A 27,207-nucleotide genomic window follows, 5' to 3' on the forward strand; every position below is an offset into this window, starting at 1 on the left:
ACAGATGCATGCGATTTTATTTTGGAAGTGCCTTGTTCTGCAGTGCATTCCTGAATTTGATCTTGGACGCAGGTCTTGCATTCTCTCCGAATTGATCTGAGTTGGTCATCATTATATCAAGGTGGTTGGGAAATTCTGGTCCTCTCCAGAGAAATGAGATAGTGTAGCCGGCGGGGGCAGGGGGAGCCCCTTCCCACCCCCCTTTTGTGCGGTCATCAATCTTCTGGACCTGTTGCTTTCCCACTGTTGTTGACTTCCTGGCCATATCTAACTCCTCCCCTCTTCACAGTCTTCTGGACTGTTGTTTTTTTTTAGAAGGCCACTTTAAATAAGGGGGGGGGGAGCTTGCCGGTGCACATAATTTAAGAGGGATTTTGGTTTCTAAGGTGCTTTGGGATCTGAAACGGCAACTCAAACAATGGTATTTGCCTGTGTGTGTGTGTGTGTTTCAAACCTGCTCTAGAAAACTCCCCTTTTGAAGGGGGCTGATCCTGCGTGCTAACCGTTTTTAATTGAAATCATTCTCCTTGGGAAGGACTAGCAGCTTGTTGAAACAAAACCCGAAAGTCCACAGTTGGGTATAGTGTGGCAAGCTTTTGAGGTCTCCAGAATTCTTCCTCAGGCAAGCTGCTGCACAAATTCTGGGGGTGCTTGGACGAGGGAAAATAATTAACGGGGAAAATGTATAGCTATGAGGTTAACAGTTAGCGGGATCTTTGCCACTGGCTTGATAACCTGAGAGGTTCCTGTTAAAGGTTTATTTGGCTTTCCTGCTGTGCCCTTTTTGCCACCCGCTTTTCTCGCCAGTCAGATCATTTGCAGCGGTGTTGAATTGTGTGTGTGTGTATCATACATCTGCTTTGTGCACCATGGGACAGTCGCAAGCCTGGAAGATGACCCGGGTATTGCCTTTCCCCTTCGAGATTTGGCCTAATAGTTTAGCCTTAATTGGATCAACGTTCGGAGCTGTTGAAAGGGATGGCGCTGAGATGTAAGGGTCAAATTGCCAGTGGGTTGGCGGGAAGTGTCTACAGGGCACACATCTCCATTTCTATTCCTCCCCCCCATCCCTTTTTCATGTTCCCTCTTTGAAATGAGAAAGCCTGGCACTCTCACAGCCTTCCCCAATCTAGTGCCCTCCAGATGTTTTGGAGTATGGCTGATTGGGGCTGATGGGAGTTCTAGTCCAAAACATCTTGAGAGGGCACCAGGTTGGGGAAGGCTGCCCCAAAATGTGTCCTGTCCTGTCTGGTTTTATAATGTGCCAGTTGGGAAGAAGACAGAGGAGGCTGGAGTGGCAGAAGGTGAGTGAGAGAGGAGATCTCCCAACTTGCCTTTCCAAAAAAAGAAAATGCCCAGGGGCTGGGATTTGTGTGTGTAGCTATACAATTTGCAACGCATCAGGCCGTTTTGGGGGATCGAGAGACTTCGGCAGAAGCTCCTGGATTCCCCCCCCCAAGTTAGTATAGACTGAAGCAGCTTTTTCTTGAGAATGTCAGAAGGTGCTGTATACCGAAGCAGACAACAATCCATCTCACTCGGTATTACCAGCACTGACAGGCAGTGGCTCTCTGGGGTTGTAGATGGAGCCTTTCCCAGCCCTGCCTGGAGAGGCCATTGGGGATTGAACCGGGGGCCTTCTGCCTGCAACGCAGGTGCTGTGACCACTGAGCTACGGCCCTTCCCTTAAAGACGGTGGCCCGGTGCCTCATTCTCACTGGGTCCCTTTTGCAGCACCTTCCCACCCCAAGGAACAAGCCAAGGAAGAACCACAGGCAGCGCCCTCCCAGTTTCTGTGCAGCGCTCGGATCTATACCTAAAGTGCAAATTACTGTCTGCAGTAGTGCAGGAACTTAGAGCGCAGAACCCATAAGGAAAAACATCTGAGTATTGAACCAGATGACCAGGGATGCTCTGCTTTTCTATGGCCCCCTCTCCCTCCTTCTACCCCCCCCCCAGCAGTTTCTGGTTCATCTAGGGCACAGTCTGCTGACTCTTCTCCCCTCCCGTGCCTGCCTTGCTTTAGGCCTCTGACCAAGCCCTGGATTCACTCTGGCTCAGGAAATGATTAGAAGGCCTGACTAAATTTCATGCAAGTGGCGGACTTTTAAGGGGTGAACCATTAAATCAGTTAACAAAGCCATGAAGCATGCATGTGGACATAATCCAATTAAAACCGTTCTGCATACTGAGACGGTCCTCTGCCCAGGTCTCCTGGTACATGCGCCATTAACCTTTTCTCCTGTCCTAACAGTAATTCTTCGGGGGACACTGAATAGTCCCTTGTGGCATCTTTTTGCATCACCTTTGTGTTGAGATAAGACCCTGTTTTGATGTTGAGATAAGTGTTACCTTGTTTTATTATGTTCCAACCTGTTCACTTTACTGGCTACCCAGATGGGGGGGAAGTGGGGTGGGCGGAAGGGGGGAGAGAGAATTTCCTGGCTTGCATCTTTGCCCTGCATCAATCAACCATCCTTGCTCCTGACAGCCAGTGAAGGCGGTCAAAGGGGTGCTCTTTAACCCTCCTTCTCCTGTTCTGCCGTGCCCTCCCTATGAGCCGCTGGTGTGCTATAGAAGGTAACTGATCCTTGTTAAGTGATCTCGTGTAATCCGCTGAGATGAACTTGAGAGTCAAGAGGGACGGGACCCCAAGGGTCCTTCCCTTCAGGCAGCTGCTGTGATATCAGTTGCATGTTTGTTCCTTGGTGTTCTGTTTCTTTAAACGAGTATGCAAAATTGTGCCTTTGCTTTTGCTGTTACTTTCAACCTGTGCATGTGCACACAAGGGACTGGCTGGTGGCTGGAAGGGACAAATGCACAAGACTGGATTCTGAAGTGTGTGTGTGTGTGTGGGTCTATCACCCTTTCACCTTTATAAATTGAAGTAGATTCACATCTGTCCTCCCTTGCACCTTCCCTCCCATCATCCTGCTAACATGTACTGAAAGGTTGAGAAGGGGTTTCCTCATTTTTGCTACACTGATAGTGAGCCCAAGTGAGTTTGGGGAGGAGCTAATTGGCACAAAACAAATGCCCTTGCCTGCTGGCTGGGACTGATGGGAGCAGCAGTCTAAAACATCTGGAGGTCTACAAAGACTATCAGAGAGTGAAGAAGGAAAAAGTTTAATAAGCAAGTGGGCAAACTAAAGATGATGATTTTAAAAGCTCTGGGAGAAAGGCAAATGCTACCGGCATGGCAATTTTCGTTTTGGCCTTGGCTAGAATTGGGAGAGTATGCATGTACCCTCCTCTTCCTGTTGTCTTTCAAGACACCGTTCCTTCCAAGGTGGTTTGCAGCACAGCAAAAATAAGTGCAGCCAACAATATCAATTCCTCAAAAACAGTCACGTGTGCCAGGGTTGGGGAATGTTCACACATGCTCTGAGAACCCCTCGTGGAGTCCGTGGAGGCTGTGCTGTTGCCCTCTGTTGTTCTTCATGTTCAGGCAGGAGCAGATCCCTGTCTGTTGGGCACATCCTTCATCGTGTGACCCATCCATCAAGAAATCTCCATTCCTCTTGGCTCTCTGTGTGCACTCTAAAATAAGCCTGGGGGGGGAACACTAGACCAACCTTTGCCAACCAGGTGCCCTCCAGCCAGCATGGCCATATGATGTTGGGGCTGATGGGAGTTATGGTCTGAAACAGCTGAAGGGCACAAGATGGAAGAGGGGGTCCTGAACTAGACTCCCCTCTTTTTAATCGCCCTAACTTGAAAATCACCATTGCGAGCTGTGGAGATGCCATGCGCTATCCCTGTAATGTGCCCCTTCTCACAGCTAGGGGAATAACAGATAATTTATGGTTCTGCTTTCAGCTTGTATTGCTTGTGTTTGTTTCCAGGTGGTACCCTACAGAACACCTCCCCCCTTGCTGTGTACTGCCTTTCCAGTTGCTTTCCTCCCCCATCCCAGTGAGACTTAAAAAAAAAAAATGAATCCGGGGCAGGACCATTTTGCATATTGTAGCCTGTGTTACTACTGCCTGCAGCCGCCATGCGTTGGATGGACAGAAATAAGGGCTGCACCTTTTCTCCTTTGACCGTGTTGCAACTCCTGGTGAAAGTCTTTCTCTTGCCCTCCCCTCTTTGCAGCCTCCTCTGCTCGTACTTTCATTAGCCCATGGTTTCCATTTTAGGCGGAAGGGGGGGGACTCCCCAGGCCCAAAGGAGGGCTTCGCTATAGCTGAAAAGAAATCTTGCCCAAACTCAAAGGTTCAGCTGAATTTTTGTAATTCAAATCTCAAAATTCAATATGTATTTTTTAAACGTACCGCCCATCTAATTTAAGGCAATAATGTTTTTCCTTAACTTACCAAGTGCTTAACATTTGCACCGTTTCCACCTTATAAAAAACCCAACAACCCTAAATTTGGCTGTGATGAGAATTGCAAATATAATGTCAAAACAACTTTGCAAATGTGCACTCTTGCAAGCAAACTTGAGTTACTAGGAGAATTTCTGGGTCTTCTCCTGCCCCTGCATCCCTTTCAGCTCACGTTTTCCTTCCTTCCTCGAGTTTGCTTTTTCTAGATGTGCTTTGAGTGTGCGGGGGGGGGGCTATTTTTGTGCAAGGCTTTGAGTCTCCTTGCAGCTTCTTACTGTGGGCTTTTTTGCAGCAGCAGCAGCTCCAGGCTCAGCACCTGTCTCACGCCACTCACGGGCCCCCGGTCCAGCTGCCCCCTCACCCGTCAGGGCTGCCGCCACCTGGGATCCCGCCAGTCACCGGGAGTAGTTCGGGGCTGCTGGCCCTGGGGGCCCTGGGCAGCCAAGCCCACTTGACTGTGAAAGATGAAAAGAACCACCATGATCTGGACCATCGAGGTGAGGAACTGGCAGCAACCTGATGACCTCTTGCTTCTTTAAAGATTTGCGTGTGTAATAATTACCTTTTAGAAAGGACACTGTAAGTGCCAGACATTTAAAGCCCCTGGCTTTCCCCAGAGAGTCCTGGACCCTGTGGTTTGCCCCTCACAATTCCCAGCGCCCTTAACGAACTACAGTTCCCAGGATTCTTTGGAGGAGGTAATGTGCTTTATGTGTATGGTGTGTTATGCCCGATATGAACCTACCCGTTCACTACGCTCAACATCAAAGGCCCTCCTCCGAGTTCCGACTCACAGAGAGGCTCGGAGGGTTGTAACGAGATCTAGGGCCTTTTCAGTGGTGGCCCCCGAACTATGGAATAGTCTCCCTGATGAGGTTCGCCTGGCGCCTACACTTCTATCTTTTCGGCGCCAGGTTAAAACCTTTTTATTTTCCCAGGCTTTTTAAATATTTTAAATTTTTGTTGTTATATAGACCAGGCTGTTAATTGTTTAACATATATGCTTAGTGTTACTATTGTCATTTTAATGTATTTTTATTGTATCGTATTTATGCTATGCTGTGCACCGCCCAGAGAGCCTCTGGCTTCGGGCGGTATAAAAATTGAATAAAATAAATAATAAATAAATAATATGCAGCCTGGAAACGCTGGTGGGAGGAGGGTGGCATTAATGTAGGCATGTGGTTTCCCCAAAACATTTTCATCTTAATCCAGAGGTGGGGGGACCCCTTTTTCAGCTCGAGGGCCGCATTCTCTCCTGGGCAACCTTTTTGGGGGCCACAATCCAGTGATGGGCAGAGTGACAGATTGTTTTGTGCAGCAGGCTGTATTCCAGTCATGGGCCAGTCACAGCTTTGCCTTTCCAAGCAAGGGGCATCTCACAGTTCAAGGACGCATCCAGACAGGGAAAAGCAATTGAGGGGGTAGCGGAGGAGGGCCGGGGGCTGGACAGAAAGGCCTGAGGGCCTCCATCCCTGTCTTAATCCAGTCCTAGACTGGTGGGATTCCCCCTCTTCCCCACCCCCTCTGTCTCTTTCAACGGCAAAGAGGCTTTTCTAGCCATCTTCCATGGGCAGAAAATGGCGCACACTGGCCAGAGGATCCCTCCTGACCAACATGGAAAGAAAGCTGGTTTCTTTCTCCACTCCGAAATATGAACAGAAATGTGTCCACAAAGAGCTTTGCATTTTATTTTATGTAACTTTTTGTTGCCCTTTTTCCTCTTGGTGGTTCTGTTCATATTTTCCATGCAGTTCAGCTTGTTTGGTCCTGTAATTGTTTGCCAAATTATAATAATAATAATAATAAAATAATAAAGCTGCCGCCTGGGCCAAGATTCCTCTGGGGAACAAAGATGAAAAGGGCAGCGGGGCTTTTTATCAAGCCAGACCAGAAATCACTATGTGCAAAGAAACTGCTGGATTGATGTTCTATTTTAAGGTTCTCTCTCTCCCCCCACCCACGTCTTTCTTGCCTTCCCTTTTAACTTGACTGCCGCCTCCTCTGTGCCTTGGCCTCCGTTCCTGGAAGATCGCGATGCTAGTGCAGTAAGTCCCCTTTTTGTTCCCTTTTGACGTCATGCTGTGTTCTTTTTTAGTGTTTTAATTGTTTTGCCTTTCGAAGCTGCCTCTTGGGTTCCAACTCTCCATTGTCAGGCAAAGTCATGTTTAAAAACTTTTTTTAAAACCCAGAAAACGTAGCCGGGTGTTGGGTTTCATAGGAAGCTGCCCATACGCAGATCCAGGCCAACCATCCACCTAACTCAGCGATGTCCACGCTGGGCTGTCTGGGGACTGAGGCGGGGGACATTCCCAGCCTTACCTGGAGACGCCGCTGGGGATTGAACCTGGGGCCTTGTGCATGCAAGGCAGATGCTCTGCTGGGATGCAGCTCTGTTTATAGGCTTCCTCTGCCATTTGGATGGCTTTGAGATTCTTGGATTCCACTTGGTTTACAGCCACTTTGGCCAACCTGGTGTCCTCCAGGTGCTTTGGACTACAACTCCCCGCAGACTCCCCGGCCTCATGTAGCCCTGCTCATGGGAGTTGTAGTCCAAAATACCTTGGAGAGCACCAGGCTGGTTTGGGGTGGCTGGCTCCCTTTTTTGCCGTTTGGCTGGTTTTGAGATGGTCTCAAACGTTATCGAGAGTGGTTGAGTCTGTTCCCGATGACTGGGGCGAGGGTGGAGGGGTGAAGCAAGAAATCCTTCCGCAATTAGGAAAGCTCTTGCGTTCCTGGTAGCCGTCCTGCCATCTGGGGCCATCTAATCTTTTGGGATGACTTGTGTTGTCACGTTGTGTGAAGCAGGACTCGGAAGGTCAGGCAGTTAACTAAGCGTCTCGAGAATGGCGGCTGTGGGGCCCCAGAGGCCTGCCCCTCCCCTCCCACCATCCCTCTGTGCGTTAATGAGCGCCGTTAGTCCTTGATTGGGCTGTTATGCCTTTTAAAGGGCTCAGGCTGGCTTCCAGCATGGACAGAGAGACTGCAAGGAAAGCTCCATATCATTGTCATCATCCTTAAAATGAGGATGGATGGGGTGGGGGTTGTGGGGCCCTCCCTCCCTCCCTCCCTCCAGCTTGCTTTGGGGCTGGCTCTGTCCTGCCAACATCCTGTCTTCTGTGCCTTGTGCGGAGGGCCCAGACAGCCTCTTTGAGTGTGGGGTGCAGTGGCAGGGCAGGGTCATCTCGGCCAGGTTGGCGGATGGGGAAATGGCCTTCAGGAGCCCTCCCTTTAACAAGGGGGGGCGCTGGTGGAGAGTGGGATGCCAAGCCTCTGAAGGGGTCTTCAGTTTTGCCAAACTGGAGATAATCCACCGCCTAAGGTCATAGATCCGTCTCAGGATTACTTTGTTCATATTTCCTAAGTGAGTTGCTTGTGCAGCAGCAGCGAAACACATTTAGTGTATGTTCAGCAGGGGAGTTTCTGGGCAGCCTGCCTGAGTCAGCCCCTCCAGAGGCCTAACGTGATTCTTCTTTGGGAACGGCGAACCTTTCAGCGTGACTGGCTGAGAAGAAAAGGAGGCTGGTGATCACCCAAGCGGCTTATTGGGAATGCAAGCGAAACATGGACTGTTAGACTTCTTCCATTCAGAGAAGAAAGAAAGGGGGGGGAGAGAGGGACAGCTTTTCCTTTAGCAAAGGGATTTGGGTGCGGGGAGTGAGGGCTGTGTTCTGTGCAGAAACAAAATACCAGTAATTTTGGCTAGAGATAGGAGATGCAAATAGACTGGCAGCTGTACGGGGACAGGTCTCTGTGTGTGCAGCATACAGTTGCAGTAGAATTGAACCCTGGATTTCCCCCATCGTATCCTTGCAAAACTTAGAAGTCGCATTTATATGGCTTTGCCAACTTGGTGCCCTCCAGATGCTTTGAAGTACGCTTCCCATCAGCCCTGGCATCCTGTGGCCGTGCTGGCTGGGGATGATGGGTTTTGTAGTCCAAAACTCCTGACAAGCACCTGGTTGTGGAAAGCAGCACTAGGAAGTTCTGGACCTGGAAAGGGGATGAGGCTTTGCAGATCAAAGCAGACTCACTTCTTGCTTTTATGACTGATGCACAAGGCTGTAGTTCTGCTTTGCATATGTGACATGGGCACACAAGTTAGCTGTGTACCAGCTGTGGTCTTCTGTCTTGAATGCTGGACCTGGGGGCATTAGGAGAAGGGGTGTAGCTGAGCGGCAGAGCGCTTGCTTTGCATGCAGAAGGTCTTAGCATCTCCAGGGCAGGCTGGGGGTGGCTCCTGTCTGAAACACTGGAAAGCCGCCACCGTTTGGGGTAGACCATTGGTCTGCACTTGGGTTGATACCCACTAGTGGATCGTGGCCTCATCAAAGGTGGCTCGGAACAAGAGCGCCGCTGCCATACGAATGCACGGTAAAAGATTCAGAAATGGGTCCCCAAATGCAGGTTTGAGTTAAAAGTGGCTCTGAGTCTGAAAGGGCTGAAGACTGCTTGGTGTGGCCAGTCCTGAGCTAGATGGACCAATTGTCTGACTGGGTGTAAGGCAGTTCCCTGGTCAGGTCATCTCTCTCTCCTCCCCCCTCCCAAAAAAAACTCTAGAAGAAGAATCAGGGATGTAGTACAAATGGGAAAGGATTGCACCTTCAAAGCATCAGATAAAACAATAAAGTGTGTAGCCTGCTCTCCAAAGCCATCCCTCACTTCTTTAGGGTGGCTGAAAGCTTGTTCCTCGATGTTTGCCTTGCAACTGGCCCTTGGTATCTAGAGACCGCTTTCAAGGGAGCTCCCTTTAGAGAACCCATCCATCCCAGTGTTTAAAGGCCAATCCCCTCCTAGAATAACAGATTGTCGAGTTTGGGCAGGAGGAGGATTCCCCCCCCCCTCGGGTAGGAAACTGAACTGCCTTAAAACACCCTAGAGAAGTGTTTAGTTTGGTTTTGCGATGACATTCTGTAAGAAGCAGCGCTCCTGAAGAGGCCTCAGGCAGCCTGTCGCATGGATGGGCTGCAGGTTTTCCGAAAATCCGTGTCCCTGCCACTGAAGCCCACTACGCTTTGCCCCACTCGTGGGTGGCACAGATGCTTTCCTTTCTCCATCCGGCCCCCTTCCCTGTATTTGTAGCCAGTTCCTTTGATTTTCCCCTTCCTGTTCCCTGGTATCAACACAATCAAAATTTCAGTCCCACCATTTGGCTCAAAGTCTGCTTACATGTTAAAGCGGAGTATCATTTTTGTAATCCTTATGATTAAGATATAACATAGTAACAGTCCAGATAAAACCAACTGGGAAGGGCTGTACTCAGCGGTACAGGATTATTACTTGCTACATTTATATCCCACCTTTCCTCCAAGGAGCTCAAGGTGATGTAAAACATGACTCTCCCCCCTCCATTTTATCCTCTCAACAACCCTGCGAAGTAGGTCAGGCTGAGAGACAGTGACTAGCCCAAGGCCACCCAGTACCTGCTTTGCATGTGGAAGGTCCCAGGTTCAGTCCCCAGTGGCAGCACTTCCAGATAGGGCGGGGAGAGACATGCCTGAAAACCTAGAGAGCTGCTGCCAGTCAGTGTGGAAATACTGAGCGAGACGGATGAAGGGCCTGACTTCAGTATAAGGCAGCTTCCCACATTCCTAACTTTGAACTGTAATCTTAAAACAGGAGAAGCAAAAACAACCCATCCTGTGCAAAATCGTCGCCTGGCACAGTGATTCTCAAATACCTTGCAAAAAATAAGTGTTTGAACAAATTTCCTGAAGGCTGCAATAGGCTGAGCCTAGTGAGTGGGTCTCTCTTGGGAGAATGTTTGGGGAGATGGAAATTCATTTTGATAGAGTGTCCCGGGGGGAAAGAGTTGCCCAAACCCTGTGGGTGACAGGAGGAGAGTCGCTCTCCTTTGCTCAGAGTGGCCACCACTGAATCCGTTTGCTCTTCAGCTGCATCTTTTTGCTTATTTTCCAAAGCTATCCTGCAGCAAACCTTCTCAGGATATGTCACCCATGAATCATGTCTGTGGCATGCTTCATGTGGCAAGCGCACGGCAGCTCTTGCATCCTTCATTCTGGGAGCCCCTCGTGCAAGGGGCCAGTGTGGTATTGGCAGTGTCCCATTTTGCAGAGAGAGACGGTTCTGAAGGCAGCCCAGGGAGGACTAGAATCTGAACTTGTGAAATGGAGTCCTGTGGAGTGGAGGTCAGCCCTCCATTTTCTGTACTGGCCTGCCTGTTTTTCTGTTGCATTGCCATTTTGCAAATAGGGCATATTGCCGCCGCCGCCACCGACATCTTTGTTTTTTTCCTGCTGTTGCAGAATAACTCCATCTCCCCATCAGAGAGTTTGAGAGCCAGCGAGAAGCACAGGAGCTCCACAGAGTACGGGGTCGACTCCAAGAAGCGGAAAGTGGAGGAGAAAGACAGCATGAGCCGATATGTAAGTCTGCCGGCGCTGGTCGTGCGCTGTCTGGCCTGAGCGCTGGTTAAGGGCCGTTTGAGAACACAGCTGAAGGAGGCTGGCAAGATGCCTTCAGCGTTCCTCGCTGGCAGTGTCCTTTTTCAAAAGTGGAATCGGCATTCCAGCTCACAGCTCTGGCTTTGTTTGCAACGGGAAGCGAGTCTTGCACAATCAGAAATTTTGAATCGAGATTTGGTGGTGTCAACTAAGCGAGGCCCAAAATTGGCCCAACAGGGGAATCCTGTTAGGGTGCAGCCAAAGGAGTAGGAGGGTTGATTCTGCCTGGCCCTTGCAGGGCTTGAGGAGGTAGGTCTGTCTTTTTCAACAGAGCAACTGCTTCTTGTTTCAGGACAGCGATGGCGACAAGAGCGACGACCTGGTGGTGGACGTCTCCAACGAGGTACGACTGGCTGTCACTCTGCCCCTCCCTCACCCCCCCCAACAGCCACTTGAAGACCACGTTATGTTCTATGGAAATGGAATAAATTGCCTGCTTCCTTCCTTCATGTACCCTGCAAGACACAAGGTTTTGCTCTTGGAGAATTTGCCTGGTTTGAACTTGGAGGTGGTGCTTTGCGGTTCCCTTCTCCTCCTCTCCAGTTTGGCAAAGGGACTCTGGAGTGCTGCTGCTGCTATCAACCCCCTTCTGTTCCCCCAGGATCCTGCCACACCTCGGGTGAGCCCTGCCCATTCACCTCCTGAGAACGGGATAGACAAAGCCCGGGGCTTGAAAAAGGATGCCCCCAACAGCCCTGCCTCCGTGGCCTCGTCCAGCAGCACTCCCTCTTCCAAGACTAAAGACCTGGGCCATGTAAGTGGGAGCTACCCTGCCTGCAGAATGAAGGCAAGCAGGAGATGTCTCTGGCCCCTGGGGGATGCTTGCTGAGGATAGACTGTGAGGCTGGTTCCCCCAGAGAAGAGCACAAGTCAGCCTCAAGCAGATGCAAAGATCTGGAGGGATCCTTTAAACCTGATCACACGGAAGAGGCCAGGAGATGGGTGTTGAGGTTCACTCTGCAAATCATTGGTCCAGAAAGCAGTCTTAAGCTGAGCCAGTTTTGACTCCACACTCCGGGCCTTTGTTCTCTCCATCTGCATGCTGGGAAGCAAAGAACTTACCTGCCCCAGGGTTAGGAGGTGTTGGGCACAGAGCCCACCTTCCAAGGGAGGCACTTCAGTGATTGGAATTTGCTTTTTTTTTTTTTTCAATAATTTTTATTCAGATTTTCATAAAACATACAAAACAAAATCATAAAGCATTCAAAGACAAAAAACAAAATCAAAAATAGTTAAACAAAAAGAAAAAAAGAAAAAAAAAACAAAAATAAAAAATAAAGAGTAAAATATTGACTTCCCATTTGTCAAAGATCAAATCAGTTATAAGTCTATAATATATAACAATCCTGTCTCTTAAGTCATATTATAAAATCACTTTCCTCCAGTAGTTATCTTACTTAATCATCAAATCTCATAAACATTACTTTATTCTTTCCACAAAAAGTCAAAGAGAGGTTTCAATTCTTTAAGAAATATATCTATCAATTTTTTTTTTCCAGATAAGCATATCGATCAATCCATCTCATTACTAATTATGATAATCTTATTGTCATAACCATAGTCAAAATAAACATTTCAATTAATCCATCACATCAGAATCTGTTAGGTTCAGTAATTTCAGTAGCCATTGTTCTATTATCTCTATTAGTTCCATTTTCCATCTTCCATCTTCAGTAGTCTTGTTAAGTCCAGTAATTTCAATATCCAATCTTCCATTATCAGTATTCCATAATAATCTTGCTGTCAAAGCCATAGTCATATAGTAAGAGTCTGATGGGAATTACCTCTATCCCAAATATTTTCTTGCCATCCATTCTGAATAGGTTGCTGAAATACTGCTGTAAAATCATATCTCTGTTCTTTTTTTCAAAATACACTGGGTCATCTCTTAAAAGTTTTTCCATTGTCACATGGCTGCAGTTAATTCCATAGATTTTCTCTATATTGGGCTCCATCACATCATTCCAGTCCAGAAGATAATCCATGCCATTGATAACTTTATCTCTAGAATCTTCATTAATTTCTTCAGAGATAACATTGAATTCCAAACAATAGATTTTATTTCTAAAGTCCATAGACTCCAAATCTTGTTCCTGTTCCACGTTTGTTCCAATCTCCGGGATCTCCTCTCTCACAGGGACCCCTGTTCCAATCTCCGGGGTCTCCTCTCTCACAGGGACCCCTTCCAGGGTCACCTCTCTCACAGGGACCCTTATATCTTTAATCTCCTGCTTCATTTTACTCAATTCAATTTTCGTTATCTCAATCTCATCCATTATTTTCTGAAACATAGTTATTTCCAGATTCTCAGCCACTTTCTTAATTGCCATTTTAAAAGAAAAATATAGGAAAACCACTTCTTATTTCAGCAACAATTGGGTTAATACTCCAAACTTGGTGACATCACAGTATAAACAGAGCAGACAGCCTTATCTCTCCAATAGTTAAGTAAACAAAATGCAGTTCCCAGGATCGAAACAATTAATGGCAATCGTCAAGAAACAGATTCGTCAAAATAAAATAGACCAAAAAGAGAGTAGTCTCAAAACAGTATAATATTTTTCAAAATAAAAATCTGGAATAGAAATCCCTCTTCTGTGTATATCTTTAGAATGCAAATCCAGGACAGCTTTTTGCAACAAAAACAGAGATAAGCTATTAATTAGTGCGTAGCAGAGAGAAGTTACGGCTCCCCAGTGAGATGTCAAAAACCGATCAATCTGGCAAATCTCTTTTAAACAGCAACAATTTAAGTCAAGTAAAAGAAAAATATAGAAAGAAGGGTGTTTGCCTGTTAGTGCGTTCTCTCTTAGAAGATAAGATGAACGTTCGCTTTATCAGATAGAGCTTGCTGTTGAAAATCCGTCCCACCTTCGTCGGCTGGACCTCGTCCCATAAATTAATGAGATCTGGTCGTCCCAACAAAAATAGGCTTTGAGGTTAATCTCTTCGTTTCTCCCTACCCGGGAGAAGTTTAATCAGTCAAAAAAAAAGAAAAAACTGACTGATATATCTGAATAAGCTTCTTTTGAGGCAGGAGCCCGTCTCAAAAGCAGGCACAGGCTAAGTCACCCTTCCCGGAAGTCCAGTGATTGGAATTTGCTTTGATGTGCTATATTTGGTAATGCTTTGGCATTGGAGAAGAGCTGCATTGAACCAAGACCCAAAACAAATTTTGAACATCTTCCGTATTCACAACAAAATTATACACATTTGGCTACTAAAAATGAAAACTCCATCTTGGAATAAATTGAGGAAGGGATTGAATTTTCCCATTCCCCATTTTAAATTTGGGTTACTTAATGTTTCTGATTTAGTGCCTCTGATCACACAATGCAGGTAATCTTCTTTTGTGTTTTGGGAATCTCAGCAATGTGAATTATGGAAGGCTGTCTTCATTCTGCACCCTTTTTGGCAAAGAAAATGTCAAACTTGTCACAGATTTTGAAATCTTCTAAAATGTCAGATGGAGGCAGATCTCAGAACTTCATTCCCATGAGACAAAGGTCTCGATTTGTTTTGTCGCTAAGAAATCCCCAGGCACTTGAGGAATCCCTATTGCTGATGCCAACCCATCTTCCTAAATCTTGTTTTGCACCAGAACGATAAATCTTCCACCCCAGGGCTAAAGTCCAACACTCCCACACCAAGGAACGATGCCCCAACGCCCGGGACAAGCACGACCCCAGGGCTTCGGCCAATGCCAGGCAAGCCATCTGGAATGGACCCCTTAGGTATGTCTCTCCCATTGCTGGGATGTTTTGCCCTCGTTCATTTCTTCACCATTTCTCCCAAAGCAAAGCGACGTGATGGTTACTCACTCACACCAATAGACCCCCTAGACAGAGGGTAGATTGGACGATAGTTTTTGCGTGGGCCCACAGCAGAAAAGGTGGAGGCAGCCATGTCTGTGTGAGCCATTGTGCTGCCTCTCTGTCTTACCAATCCGAGTGGCTTGTCACATTCAGCCATTTTTGCACGAAAGTAATTGACCCACCCCACTCCTTTTTTGGATGTGTGTGTGTTTATTCCTTAATCTCTTCCAGCATCTGCCCTGCGGACGCCCATCTCCATAGCGGCTTCGTATGCCACACCCTTTGCTATGATGGGGCACCCCGAATTGAACGGCTCTCTCACCAGCCCTGGGGCCTACGCAAGTCTTCACAACATCCCACCTCAGATGACAGCCGCTGCTGCCGCCGCCGCCGCCTATGGCAGGTCGCCAATGGTGAGCTTTGGAGCTGTACGTAAACCCTTTTTAGCTCCTCTCTTAATTGGGGGGGGATGGGAAGGCTGAGAGTGGGGGGGGGAGGTGGCATATTCCTGACTGCACTGGCATAACTCAGTTGCCTCGGTGCTTCAGAGTGGTTGTCCGGCTCCGAGGAATTCCGAAGGCAAAAAAGGCCAGCTTTTACCAACCTGGTGCCCTCTAGGCTTTTTAGACTACAGCTCCCATCATCCCTGACTCTGGGCTGGGTTGACTGGGGCTGATGGGGGCTGCAGTCCAAAACTTCCCGTTTGGTGAGGGCTGCTTTGGACGCAGAGTGGAAGGGAGCTTTCCCCAGGTTGGCTGCCCTCCTCCCTTAAGCAAACCAACAAATGCTGTAAGAACAGAATTTCCGTTTCAGTGAGCAACACTTCATCATCGGGCGTTTCTTTGCTAGAGTCTGTGGAATTATGTCTTTGTTTCTGCCAAGCCACGGAGTGCCTGGAGTTTTTGCTCTCGTTTGATTTGCAGGTTGGCTTTGACCCGCATCCGCCTATGAGGACCCCCGTCCTGTCCACCAGCTTGGCATCCATTCCCGGCGGCAAGCCGTAAGTCAGATGCTTGACCTCCTCCAGCAAAGCCCTTCGGTTCACACTTCTAAACAAAACCAAAGCCACCCCCCCTTCCTCGTCTTAAATAAGCGTGCAGTGGGTGGAAAGGAGGTGGTTAGAGGTGCTGCTCGAACCTTCTGGTGTCGTCTTGGTCTAGAAGAAGTTGCAAATGCAGCAGAGGTTCCCAGTTGCAGGAAATTAGTTGGAAGCTGCTTTCCAAAACTAGAATAGACCATTGCTGTCCCGTAGCGCAAAATGCTTTCATACCAAGAGGCAGGCAGTGCAGAGTTTAAAGAGGGAACAGAAGCATCTGATATTCCTATGGGGTGCCCCTTTTGCTGTTGAGTTGGCACCACTAGCACTTCCTTGGCTTCGTGGCAGTTGTGTGCGTTTCTGTCCAAGTGATGTCCCAGGCTTCATCCCTGGGACTCTGGCTAGGCGGGGTTGACTGCCTCAGTCTAGGAGCCTGTTGGGCTTGGCTTGGGGGGGATTCAGAAGAGCCTGGCTGCTGGATCACACCAAAGGGGCCCCATGTAGTCCTGTTCTTCCAGTGGCCCCCAGATGCCCCAACGGGAAAAGGCCCACCAGTGGGACCTGAAAGGGCAGCAGCAGCAGCATCAACACTTCCTCTGCTTGCGTTCCCCAGCACCAGGCACTCTGAGGCCGTGTTGTCCCCCCCCCAATCCTAGCACCTCTCCTCTGCCCTCCTGTCCCCCCAGAGCATACTCCTTTCATGTGAGTGCTGACGGGCAAATGCAGCCAGTTCCATTTCCTCACGATGCTCTTGCTGGTCCCGGCATTCCCCGGCACGCCCGTCAGATCAACACGCTGAGCCACGGTGAAGTGGTGTGTGCCGTGACCATCAGCAACCCAACCAGGCACGTCTACACTGGCGGGAAAGGATGTGTGAAGATTTGGGATATCAGCCAGCCGGGCACCAAGAGTCCCATCTCACAGCTGGATTGCCTGGTAAGCAAGAGAACGCCTGACCCTCCTCTGCAGCTCAAGGAACTTTTCTGTCACTTGGCACACGCTTCATAACTCCGATTATTAGCCAGAGATTGAAGATTTTCTGTTTTAACAGCCAGCCTTATCAAGCTTAACCTGACTTCTTTACTCATGTCTTCCTTTGTTCCATTTATTTTACTCCGTTTACATATAAATATAGATTAACAGTAACAAAAGCAATAAATATAATCTGTAATACATTTAGAACTATCTACTTGAGTCATAAATATATTTATATATGAAAACAGCATATGTTTCAGATATACCTAATGTAAGCTCTTCCTTATTCATTTGTCTCATGATAATATTATAATCTAGCATCTGATTAATCAGATCTCAGTGAAAGAATCAGATTATGGTAAAGCAATTCATATTTTGCTCAACCTGCCAAAAAGAGGCTCTTTGCACTTTTCTCCCTGAGAACCGTGTCCTCAGAAAGACCCTGCAGTGTTGGTTAGGCTGAGAAATAGTATTTGGAACAATTATAGGGTTCCACAGGTAAAGGTCCGAACGCCATGCACGCGACTGGCTGGAGTTATGAACTGGGCTGAATTGCTCACGTTGGGCTTTCCTACCTCCAGAACAGGGACAACTACATCCGTTCCTGCAAGCTGCTCCCAGACGGCCGGACGCTAATCGTGGGGGGTGAGGCCAGCACGCTCACCATCTGGGACCTGGCTTCCCCAACCCCGAGGATCAAGGCGGAGCTGACCTCCTCAGCCCCTGCCTGCTACGCTTTGGCCATCAGCCCAGACGCCAAGGTCTGCTTCTCCTGTTGCAGCGACGGCAACATTGCCGTCTGGGATCTCCACAACCAAACTCTGGTCAGGTGAGGAGCTTCTCCAGCATCAGGAGAGGAAGGGCTTTGCTGTGCCTATCTCCAGTTTTTCCCCCCCAAAAGGCTTAGGTGGACAGGCAAGGAGATTGTGCAGGTAACAGAGCAACCTTTACGTCCAAGTGAATGTAAGCATTTTGAGGAATTCAAAGAGCACCATTCTTGGGTCCTGTTCCATTTCTCCTCTACTGGGCAAATCTGCATGGGGAAGGGCTGTAGCTTAGTGGGAGAACACCTGCTTTGCTTACAGAAGGACACTGGTTCTGTTTCCAGCATCTCCAGTTAGGGCTGGGAATGTCCCTCACCTGAAACCCTGAAGAGTCTCGTGTAGACAGACCTGAGCTCAGTGGAGCTATGCTCTGACTTGGCGTAACGCGGCTTCCTTGCCCGTCAGACCCCTTTTCAGCCCTCTTGCCTGGCTTCCTAACGAGCGCTGCCTGGGCTTGGAGAGTTCACTAATGACCCACAACGTTCTTGAATGCACAACACCTCCTAGCTGTGGATGTTGAGTCTCTCTCCTGGCGCCCCTCCCCAATTAACTGGATGCAAGGAATGAGGCTCCAAACAGAAGATGGGGAAATCCCCTCCCTTTCTTAACATTAGTCTCTCTTTCAGACAATTCCAGGGTCACACGGATGGTGCCAGTTGCATAGATATCTCCCATGACGGCACCAAGCTCTGGACAGGGGGCTTGGACAACACGGTGCGCTCCTGGGACCTTCGGGAAGGACGGCAGCTGCAGCAGCACGACTTCACCTCCCAGGTGAGCCTTGGTGGGGCTGCCTGTGCAGAGCACAGGATGGAAGTGCCTGTTTCAGAACATAAGACGAGGCTGGTGGATCAGACCAAAAGGCCCATCTAGTCCATCATCCTGTTCTGGCAGCAAGATATCCATTGTGGGAAGCCCAAAAGGAGGGCGCTGCCCCCTCCTGTGGTATCCGGCATCTGGGATTAAGAGGCATACTGCCTCCTGACACCGGAGGCGATGAACTGGGGTACTGCTGGAGGCCAGAAGCACCTGATGCCCACTAGCAGGAGTGGCAACATTCTTCCTTCCCAAAAGATACCTCTTGGTCATGCAAGCATCAGGCTTGGACCAGTCAAGGCAACTTGAGTGAGATCTCAAAGAGGCATCCCTTGGCTAGGCTCTCAGCACGAGCCTTTTCCAAAGCAAATGGGAGCCACTCAGGGCTGGCCATGGTTCCAGGGGCAGCTGTTGCGGTGGAAGCGAGGGGATCTTCCTAGAGTCAGAAGGGGGCCAGGAGGGATGGGCAGGGGCATTTCTGTCCAGCCACGTTCTGGCTAGAAAAGCCTCTGCTGTTGGAAGAGGCGCCACTCGTGAATCTGAAGCCAAGGAAGAGGAGTCGCTGCGCCTCTGTGTTTGCGCCTCCCGTTGCAGTTGGGCTTCCCAGGCTGCGGGTACTGGTGAGAATCAGCTTAGTGCATGTTTGCAGCAGGGCCCCTGGGACACCCCAGTTTTTAAGGAGCTCGCTCTGGGCCATCACTGCAGGGAGGCTTTTATTTTATTCATAAATATATTTGTATGCTGCCATTTAATTTTTTTTTAAAAAAAATCAAAGCTGTTTGCAGCAAATCAAAAAACATACAGTACAAAACATAAGAAATACAGTATGAAAACCAAAGTCAGCTACTGTAAAAAGACATCTTCATTGCCTGCATAAGCCTGGCGGAACAAGAAGGTTTTCAGCAGACGCTTAAAAGTTAAGGCAGAAGGCGCCTGCTGAATCGCTGTTGGCAGAGCTAAATGATAATGAAGGCTCCGTTTTGTGTGGATGTCAAATGAGCCTCGCCAACTCGGGACAACCAGAGCCGCTCCTGCAGAAGATCTCAGTGATCAAGCTGGGATATAAGGGTTCCGGTGGCCCCTAAGGGACCCTGGAGCTCAGTTGCTCAGGGCTTTGTAAATTAATACAAGGACCTTGGAGCTGGCTCAGTAGTGAATGGACAGCCAGCGCAGATGTTAGCAATGGTGTCACAGGTGGTCAGACGCATGCTCCCATCAGCAGTCTGGCTGCCGCTTTCATACCAGACCAAATGCTGGAGGAGGAAGAGGGCACTCAGTGTTTGGGAAGGAGGAGACATGATCCTGCAAGGCCAACGCTGCTCATCTCCCAGAGGAGCTGCCCGCAGAATTGGGGGGTCTGACTTGGGCCTTGCCTGCATAGAGAAGCCACTTCCTCCAGTAGTCCATCTTCTGCTTGTACAGAGTGTCTTCTCCTTTTCATTCATAATATGATCTAATTGGAAAGCTCTGTGTGTGCGTGTGCGTGTGCGTGCGTGCGTGCGTGTGTGTGTGCGTGCGCGCGCTTCCTCCCAAGCGGAGTCTGGAAGTTGGGCTGGGTTGGGGATCCGCCTGGCTGCCCCCTGGAGGGGCATCCCTTTCAGACCACCCACTCTCCTTTCTTTCCCGTAGATCTTCTCGCTGGGCTACTGCCCAACGGGGGAATGGCTGGCTGTGGGCATGGAGAGCAGCAACGTGGAGGTCCTGCACCACACCAAGCCTGACAAATACCAGCTCCACCTTCACGAGAGCTGTGTCCTGTCGCTGAAGTTTGCCTACTGCGGTAAGTGGCCCAGAACCCTAGGCAGACTGCAGAGTCGCCTCTTTCTTGGGGAAGGGTCTGCAGATCAGTTGCACAGCCCACTCTCCTGAATCTGCTCCTTGCCTCAGTTTCTAGGGAGCAACCTGGGGGGCTGGGAGGGGCAAAGTAGCATCCCAGCAGGCCTTGATCTGATGGAGTCGCTTGTTTATATTCTTTTCTCAGTGTTTATATCCCACCCTTCTTCCACCATTGAACCCAGGGTTGGCCTAAATGAGATTGCTGTTGCATAGAGCAGCCTTCCCTCTCCTTCCCCAACCTGGTGCCTGCCTGAAGTTTTAGTGCCCTCCAGATGTTTTGAACTATGCTCATCAGTCCTAGCCAGCATGGCTGTGCAGTGCTGGGGCTGATGGGAGTTGTAGTCCAAAACAGCTGGAGGGCGCCAGGCTGGAGAAGGCTGACACAGAGTATGTTGCAAGGGAGTGTGAGCCCACTGCCATAGTTCTAGCATTCCGAAAAGTTAGATCAGGGGTGGGCAGAAGGTAGATCTGGATCTACTGCTTAGCCTCTAGAAGAGCCGGAACAGAACTGCAAGGATTTCCAGTTTCCCCAACTGCTTTACAGTGGCAACAACGAAATGACTCCCCACCCCTGGGGTAACCTGGAATGGAGTTATGTGCAAATGTACTGTAAGCTCCATTCAATTCTAGTTACTCAAAATCAAATTCCTACACTCAGGATTCTTTCATTCTAAGTGCCGTGTCTGTTGCACGGAGCTCTGGCTGGTGGTAAAAGAGAAAAGTAGACCCCATCAGCCTAAAGCCTGCCCCCTCCTGGGTTAGATCACACTGAGGGCTGGATGTCCTGGCTGAGATTTTCAAGAGTTCCTTGGAAATCAGTCCTGAATTCTGTCGCAGTTCTGGCTTTGCTTCTCACCTAGAAAAACTGACACTCTGCTTTGTGCCTTTAGGAAAATGGTTTGTGAGCACTGGAAAGGATAACCTCCTCAATGCTTGGAGGACTCCCTATGGAGCAAGCATATTCCAGGTAAGAGTCATCCCCACCCCAAAATCCCCTGAGATGGGGGTGTCTCTGCAGAGATCAGATGCTACAGTTTCGTATGGTGAGAAGCTACAAGTGGTCCATAGTTGGCACAGCTACCTCAGGCTCATGTGCGATAGAAAACCCAAATATTGGCACTGTTCCCAATGCCAAGATTCAGCCTGGAAAGTGTGGTATGATGGTGCAGGCAGTAATGAGCCAAGTGCTTTTCTCATGACGAGTGACCAGATCAGGGATGGGGTACGTGAGCAGCCATCTGCTGCAGACCTGGGGTGGCAAAGTGGAGCCAAAGGGACTCTGCTGGGTTGACAAAGGACTTCGTGCCTGGCTAGATAACAGCGGTAGTTATAAAAGGGGCTGGAGGGGGCAGTGTACCCCACTTCCTCCTTGGGGGCCCAGCAAGTCCTGCAGGGGATGAGCGGGCTTGAGAGAAGGGAGGTTGTGGCTGGGATCAGGGACATTGGGTGCATGGCACTTACCAGAATGACATGGCACCTAAAGTACATTCTGATCCAGGGATCCCTAACCCTTTTTGGGCCCTGGGCTACATTTGAAAATCTAAGAGAACCTGTCATTGACACCATAAAGTATTTATTCCACTGAAGAAAAACTGGTGATGCTCCGAAACATCCCATTCCCCCCCCAAAAAAAACCCCGCAGGCAAAACACCCCCCCCAGACCAAATCAAACACACACAAAAGAACAAACAGCCCCCCATCCCCAAAAAGCACCCCCCCACACACACAATTTTACAATTTAAAAGTTTGAAGTGGACACCAAAGAAAATGTTTATACCACTTGATTATAATTGAACTTCCAAATGGTTTACAGGTTTTTTCAATAAAACAGGTATTTTTAATTATCAAAAAATAATTAAAATCGACAGTAAGCTAAAAAGACTAAAAACATATGTCAACATTCCACATGTCTGCATCGACTTGCCTAAACAAAAATGTTTTGAGCAATTGCCAAAAGAATACAGCGAAGTCGCCTGCCTGATGTCAAAAGGCAGGAAGTTCCCGCGTTTGCGTGCTGCCACGCTGAAAGATCGATTTCATACAAGTGCGCGGAACAAGTATTATGTGGCACCTGTAACAGTGCCAGTTCCAAGGACTGAAGCGGTTGCGTGAGCACAGATTGGGTAAAGCGATATGTCAGTTATATCTGCATTGTCTCTTGGTATTGATACATCTTGGTACATAAAGCGGAGCAAACATGTCCTTGGGTGTTGCTGAAAGATACAAAAGCAACGCTGAGTTTTCCTTTCCCCCCTTTTTCCCTCCTCCAGTCAAAAGAATCTTCTTCCGTCTTGAGCTGTGACATTTCAGCGGATAACAAGTACATTGTAACAGGCTCTGGTGACAAGAAGGCCACGGTCTACGAGGTGATCTATTGAGCCAAGGGGCTTCTGTGGGGCCACCGCACTCCACGCAGGATGCGGCCTGGAAAGGCGGTGGGACTCCAGCAGGCAGGCGGGAGTGGCTGAGCCTTCTTCCCATGATGCTCTCTGTGGAGTTGCACAACCTGGGTGGGGGTCTTCCATCACCGTCTGGGAGTACCTCTGCTGGATTGAGATCTTGGCCCCTGGCCCAGCCAGCCAGCTTCAAGGGGTTTTCCAAAGGTCTTTTCAGGCCTCGGCCGGCACGTGTTTTTCTGGTTTTTTTCTTCTTCACTTCTTGGTTCTCCTGCCTGTGATTGGGAAGCAGACTTTTTACGGATTTGCTTTCAGCAGAGACTTGTGGTCCTTTGTCTCTCCATAAGACGTGTGGGAAATGTAAATAGCGGACCAGTTTTAATGCGGTGGGGGGCTCCTGAAATGGTGGCGCCTGCTGTGTAATGCTCCCCCCCTTTCTTCTCTGGTCTGCTGTAACTGTATTCCACTGGGGTTTTCTTTTTTGTTCAGGTGATGGTGGCCATCTCCCCCCCCCTTTTTTTCCAGATGCACATTTGGAGAAACTGCCAGCCTCCCACTTGTCCCCAGGTTGAGCAAAACTGCTCCTCCAATGAACTGTTTTCTACTGTTGTCCTTGTAAGTCGTCCCCTCTCTTGTTCTGAGACTTGAACCCTTGCACGGACTGTCTTTGGGATTACAGCTGAGTCTTCAGCTGCGGATGGCTGACAACCATGGAACAATTGCATTTTTCTATGTGGATGATTTCTCCCTTCATTTTAAAAGCACTTCTGTCTTTGGAGCAGGCGAGGAGTTCATGTCCAGATGGACGGTGCCCGTCGCAGCCTTCAGGCCTAACTGCTGAGGAAGGGTTTTCAAGAAAGCAAAGTTAAACAATATGCTCAGGGAGCCCAAGAAAGAAAGAAAGAATAGCAGCTTGTGTGGGACTTTTTTTTTTTTAAGTAATAGAGAGTAAAAGTAATAAGAGCTGATAATGTTTAAATGCAGGTTCTTGTTGTTTATAAAAGTTTACTAACAAATGCAGTTTCTGTATGGTGGGGACTGGGGGTGGCATCTGGTGGGTTTTAAGTGGCTTTGGCGATCTTCCCTCTTCCAGCCTCTTGGCTCGGACAGGCATTTGGCAGAGCGGGAGGAGGGAGGGTCGTCTTCTGGCATTTTTGTACTAAAGGAGTAAATAAAATTTTAACTCAAGAAATCTACGTATTTGTGTAGCAGAAGATCTTGCCCTGTAATGTAGCATATGGAAGATAATTTTTATACCACATTTTTATGGATTATTTTTTAATTTTTGATTTTGATCTGGTTTTAAAAAAAAACTTTTAAAAAACACACTATGGCTTAAAGGTGGAAAACTGTCTGTTTTTATTAAAGGCCAAGCCGGTGCATAAAGGAAGATGGCGTGAAGAGAACTTATTTTCCCGCCTGTTCACTCATTCAGGTGTTGTGTGCTTCCTCCCCCCTTTTTGGAGGGGGCAGGGTGTTTCTTCCAGCGGGGGGTGGAGATGGAGTGGAAGAGGCCGCCAGGAGCTTGTGGTGGTGTGCAGAAATTGATGGGTTGTGTTTTACCTGTTTTAAAAAATAATGCAAGGGGCATCCAGGCAATCAGGGCCAGTTAAGCAAAGGGTTATTTGCTGGCCCTTTCCCAAAGTGTGGCTTTGTTGATTCTCTTCTCCAGCCTCCGCCAACCTGGTGCCCTCCAGGGGTTTTGCACTGCAACTCCCATTAGCCCCAGCCAGCACGGACGGCTCCGTAGAAGTGAGTGGAAGCTTTTGCTGTCATTCATTGTTATTGGAGGAGAGAGAGTGGGCTGCCATTTGGAGAACCATTGGAGTGGGGTGCAGGGCCGCCTCATCTTATTCCCCTGGATTTTAGTGCTGCCTCAAAGGCCTGAGGCAAGGAGGGAGGTCATATGTTCACCCAGGGTTCCCACTGGGAACCCATCATCATTCTCCCTGTGCCCCTGCCCCTGCAGGGGGGTGTTTGATGGCTCCTGCAGTTTTCTGCCCTTTATGACTCTCTGCTATAACCTTTCCAAAAAATGTTGACCAGGCAGTGTGTTAAATTTATGGACAAGCTCAGTTCCATTTTCCATTTCCTGTTGTTTCAGGGCCCTTTCTTGCGTGCATGTCTTCTAGGCCTCATTGCAGCTTTTGAAAACTCAGATTGCTAAGATGCTTTTAGCATCTCTAGATGCTTTGAGTGGGGTGATGCAACTCTAAAATAATGTGGGATGGAGCAAAGTGCATTTCTGCTTTCTAGATTGAAAATGACTTTAGTTTTATAGGCTTTGCATACAGTGAGAATGTCTTGTGAGTTTCAGCGCTTGACTTTGAAGGTGAGTCACAGGGTAATCTTTAAATGAACTGAATTAGAAAGGACAGAGTCTTGGTTTTTAATTTTATTGCAAACTGCCTTGGACATTTGTTTACAAGTAGAAAGGTGCTACCAGGATTCACACACACAGTTCAAATCCACAACTTGAGTCCAAAACATCCAAATTGGCTGGGGGTGGGGAGTGGGAATTAAGTTCACTGGCATTTGTGGAAAAGGAGGGGCCAGAACTTCTCTGTGGAGAGAGCACATCCTTAGGAGTGCAGGAGGCACAAGGACAAACTGCCCCAAGGCCCCACAAGACTGAGGGTGCCCAGAGTCTCGATTCAGCCATTCGATGCAGGTGAAGAATGGCCTGTGGTCAGTTACTCAGTGGAACACATCTGGTGGATCTGGACTATGGAGTACTGTGTGAAGAGCTTCTGCACTTTCTTTGTTAAAATAACAACCAGGACTGTGTGACAACCATGGCAAAAACTGCGCACTGTGTTTGCAAAATGTGTTTCTGCAAATATGTGTTGCCCTGAGACGGTTGAGCTGTGCATCCCCGTATTGATGACATCTGGTGAGCGTGATTAGCATCTGCCATTAGTAAAATGAAGTTGGTGATGAGGGAGCAGGGCTGTTAGCTCTCAGGAAAGCCAATCGGACCAGAGGCAAAAGAAGGCAGCGCCACCTCTTCTCCAGCGCCCAACCCTTGGCTCATCTGATCTTTCCTGAGAAGGAACTCCAGATGAGCCAGGAGGTGGAACATTTGGCCATGGACTGGGTCTGGTCCCACAGGCTGGGGGTCCCCACCCCAGTGACAAAGGATCATCTAAGCTGTCACAGGACATGGGTCTTAGGAACATAGGCTTGCAGAAGGACTGTAGCTCAGTGGCAGAGACCTGCTTTGCATGCAGAAGTTCCCAGCTTCAATCCCCAGAATTTCCAGGTAGGGCTGGAATGTCTCATCTCGGGAAACCCTGGAAAGCCACTGCCAGTCAGTGTAGGCAATACCGAACTACATGGACCAGTGGTCTGTCTCTGTATAAGGCCACTTCCTATGTTCCTAGCTACCACGGCGTGAGGAAGGCATAACCACCTTATTAATGCGCTCTGCAGAAAGTACGCTTACTAGGCAACTCTCTTCTGACAACGTGAATGATAGATTCACCAAAGTGAAAGCAAGGAAGGAGTCATTCAGGTAGGCTACCTTAAATATTAGAAGAGTCATAACTGTAATAAAAACTGATGTTTTGTTTGCATTATGTGAAAGATTGATAGTTTCTGCTCTTAATTTTAGTAACTGTAAATGTTTATTGATAATTATGGTGGCTCGTAATTTCCTGGAGATACTCCTTCTGTGTTCCATTAAAGTAGGCTAGATAAGCAGGATGAATTCATTGATAACCACGAATGCCAGTTCACTAGACAGGCAAACCTTTTGCCTACGCTAGTGAATTGGTAGGCATGGTTATCAATGAATTTATTATTAAATATTGCGTACTAAACAATATAATGTATTTATTATGCCAATATTTGATATACTTAAGTACACTATTTTACAGTGGCTACTGACTGCCTTTGGTGGGGTGCAGGTTACTCCTCTGACCCTTTGCTTCAGCTGTTGCTGGTCTCCCACCTTCCATAAGCTCCAGCAGCCAGCATGGCAATGGTCAGGGGTGATGGGAGTTGTAGTCCAGCAGGCTCTGGAGGGCTGCCACCGGTCCCTTACCCTGATGAAGAGCACCTGCGTTTCTAATACCTCCAGTGGGAAGCCACAGGAAAGGGAGAAGAATGGCTGAGTTCAGCATCCACCAGTCCAAATCTCAAAATGCTTCCAACAGTCTGACTGTGCATTGTTGCATCCCAGCCAGCCTCCCTTGATAGATGTTAAGCTCTAAAATACAAGTCATTAATGTTCTGATTGATTTGTGCAGCATGTTAATGCTCCATTTCCGGCTAAAGTCCTACGATGATTCCATTGGGTACAAGTTGCTGCATTAGGCAGCAGTGGGGGAGACCTCGGTGAAGCTGAAACGTTTCCAAGAAAGCATCTGAGAGCAAGTCAACAGGCAGCCTTTGTGGGAAGGAATCAGTAAGTGTCCCACTTGGGTTCTGGAGAAATGGGTCTGGAGACATTTCAGTAGAGCTCGGGGCCAACACAAGACCATTCACCTCCTGAGGTGAACTGGACTGGCGCTGTTGCTGCCACCTCCTCTTCCTGCATGCCCTTGGAGTCATCTCACCCATGCCATGATCTGGGGAACAGGGAGTCCTTCCTCACGCAGATCAAAGTGGTCTTGGAAACACTTTTGCAGTGGCAAATGTTGAAGTTCCACAGTAATAAATTGTGAACCAGGCATTCTCCACGACCCTCTCGCCCACGACAGACCCTTCCTCAGAGT

The 27,207-nt window shown here is 48.6% G+C and overlaps 1 protein-coding gene across 9 annotated transcripts in view; it reads left to right on the plus strand.

Annotated features, from left to right (window-relative positions):
- Positions 1–23,879, plus strand: part of TLE3 (TLE family member 3, transcriptional corepressor) — a 60,700-nt gene extending 36,821 nt beyond the window's left edge. For 2 of the 9 annotated variants that reach the window (XM_061595791.1, XM_061595794.1), the window contains exons 7-20: positions 4,620–4,824; positions 6,359–6,375; positions 10,594–10,713; positions 11,084–11,134; positions 11,393–11,545; positions 14,393–14,525; positions 14,838–15,034; positions 15,530–15,606; positions 16,329–16,578; positions 17,199–17,446; positions 18,068–18,215; positions 19,887–20,037; positions 20,984–21,060; positions 22,364–23,879. In XM_061595791.1, the coding sequence (XP_061451775.1) occupies positions 4,620–4,824; positions 6,359–6,375; positions 10,594–10,713; positions 11,084–11,134; positions 11,393–11,545; positions 14,393–14,525; positions 14,838–15,034; positions 15,530–15,606; positions 16,329–16,578; positions 17,199–17,446; positions 18,068–18,215; positions 19,887–20,037; positions 20,984–21,060; positions 22,364–22,471 (1,935 nt within the window). In that variant the 3' untranslated portion in view covers positions 22,472–23,879. The remainder of the gene's footprint in view (positions 1–4,619; positions 4,825–6,358; positions 6,376–10,593; positions 10,714–11,083; positions 11,135–11,392; positions 11,546–14,392; positions 14,526–14,837; positions 15,035–15,529; positions 15,607–16,328; positions 16,579–17,198; positions 17,447–18,067; positions 18,216–19,886; positions 20,038–20,983; positions 21,061–22,363) is intronic. The other 7 variants (XM_061595793.1, XM_061595796.1, XM_061595792.1 and 4 more) reach the window with 5 other exon arrangements.
- The last annotated feature ends 3,328 nt before the right edge of the window (positions 23,880–27,207 follow it).

This window comes from Rhineura floridana, chromosome 14, assembly GCF_030035675.1.
Source record: "Rhineura floridana isolate rRhiFlo1 chromosome 14, rRhiFlo1.hap2, whole genome shotgun sequence".
In the NCBI taxonomy this organism is placed as follows: domain Eukaryota; kingdom Metazoa; phylum Chordata; class Lepidosauria; order Squamata; family Rhineuridae; genus Rhineura; species Rhineura floridana.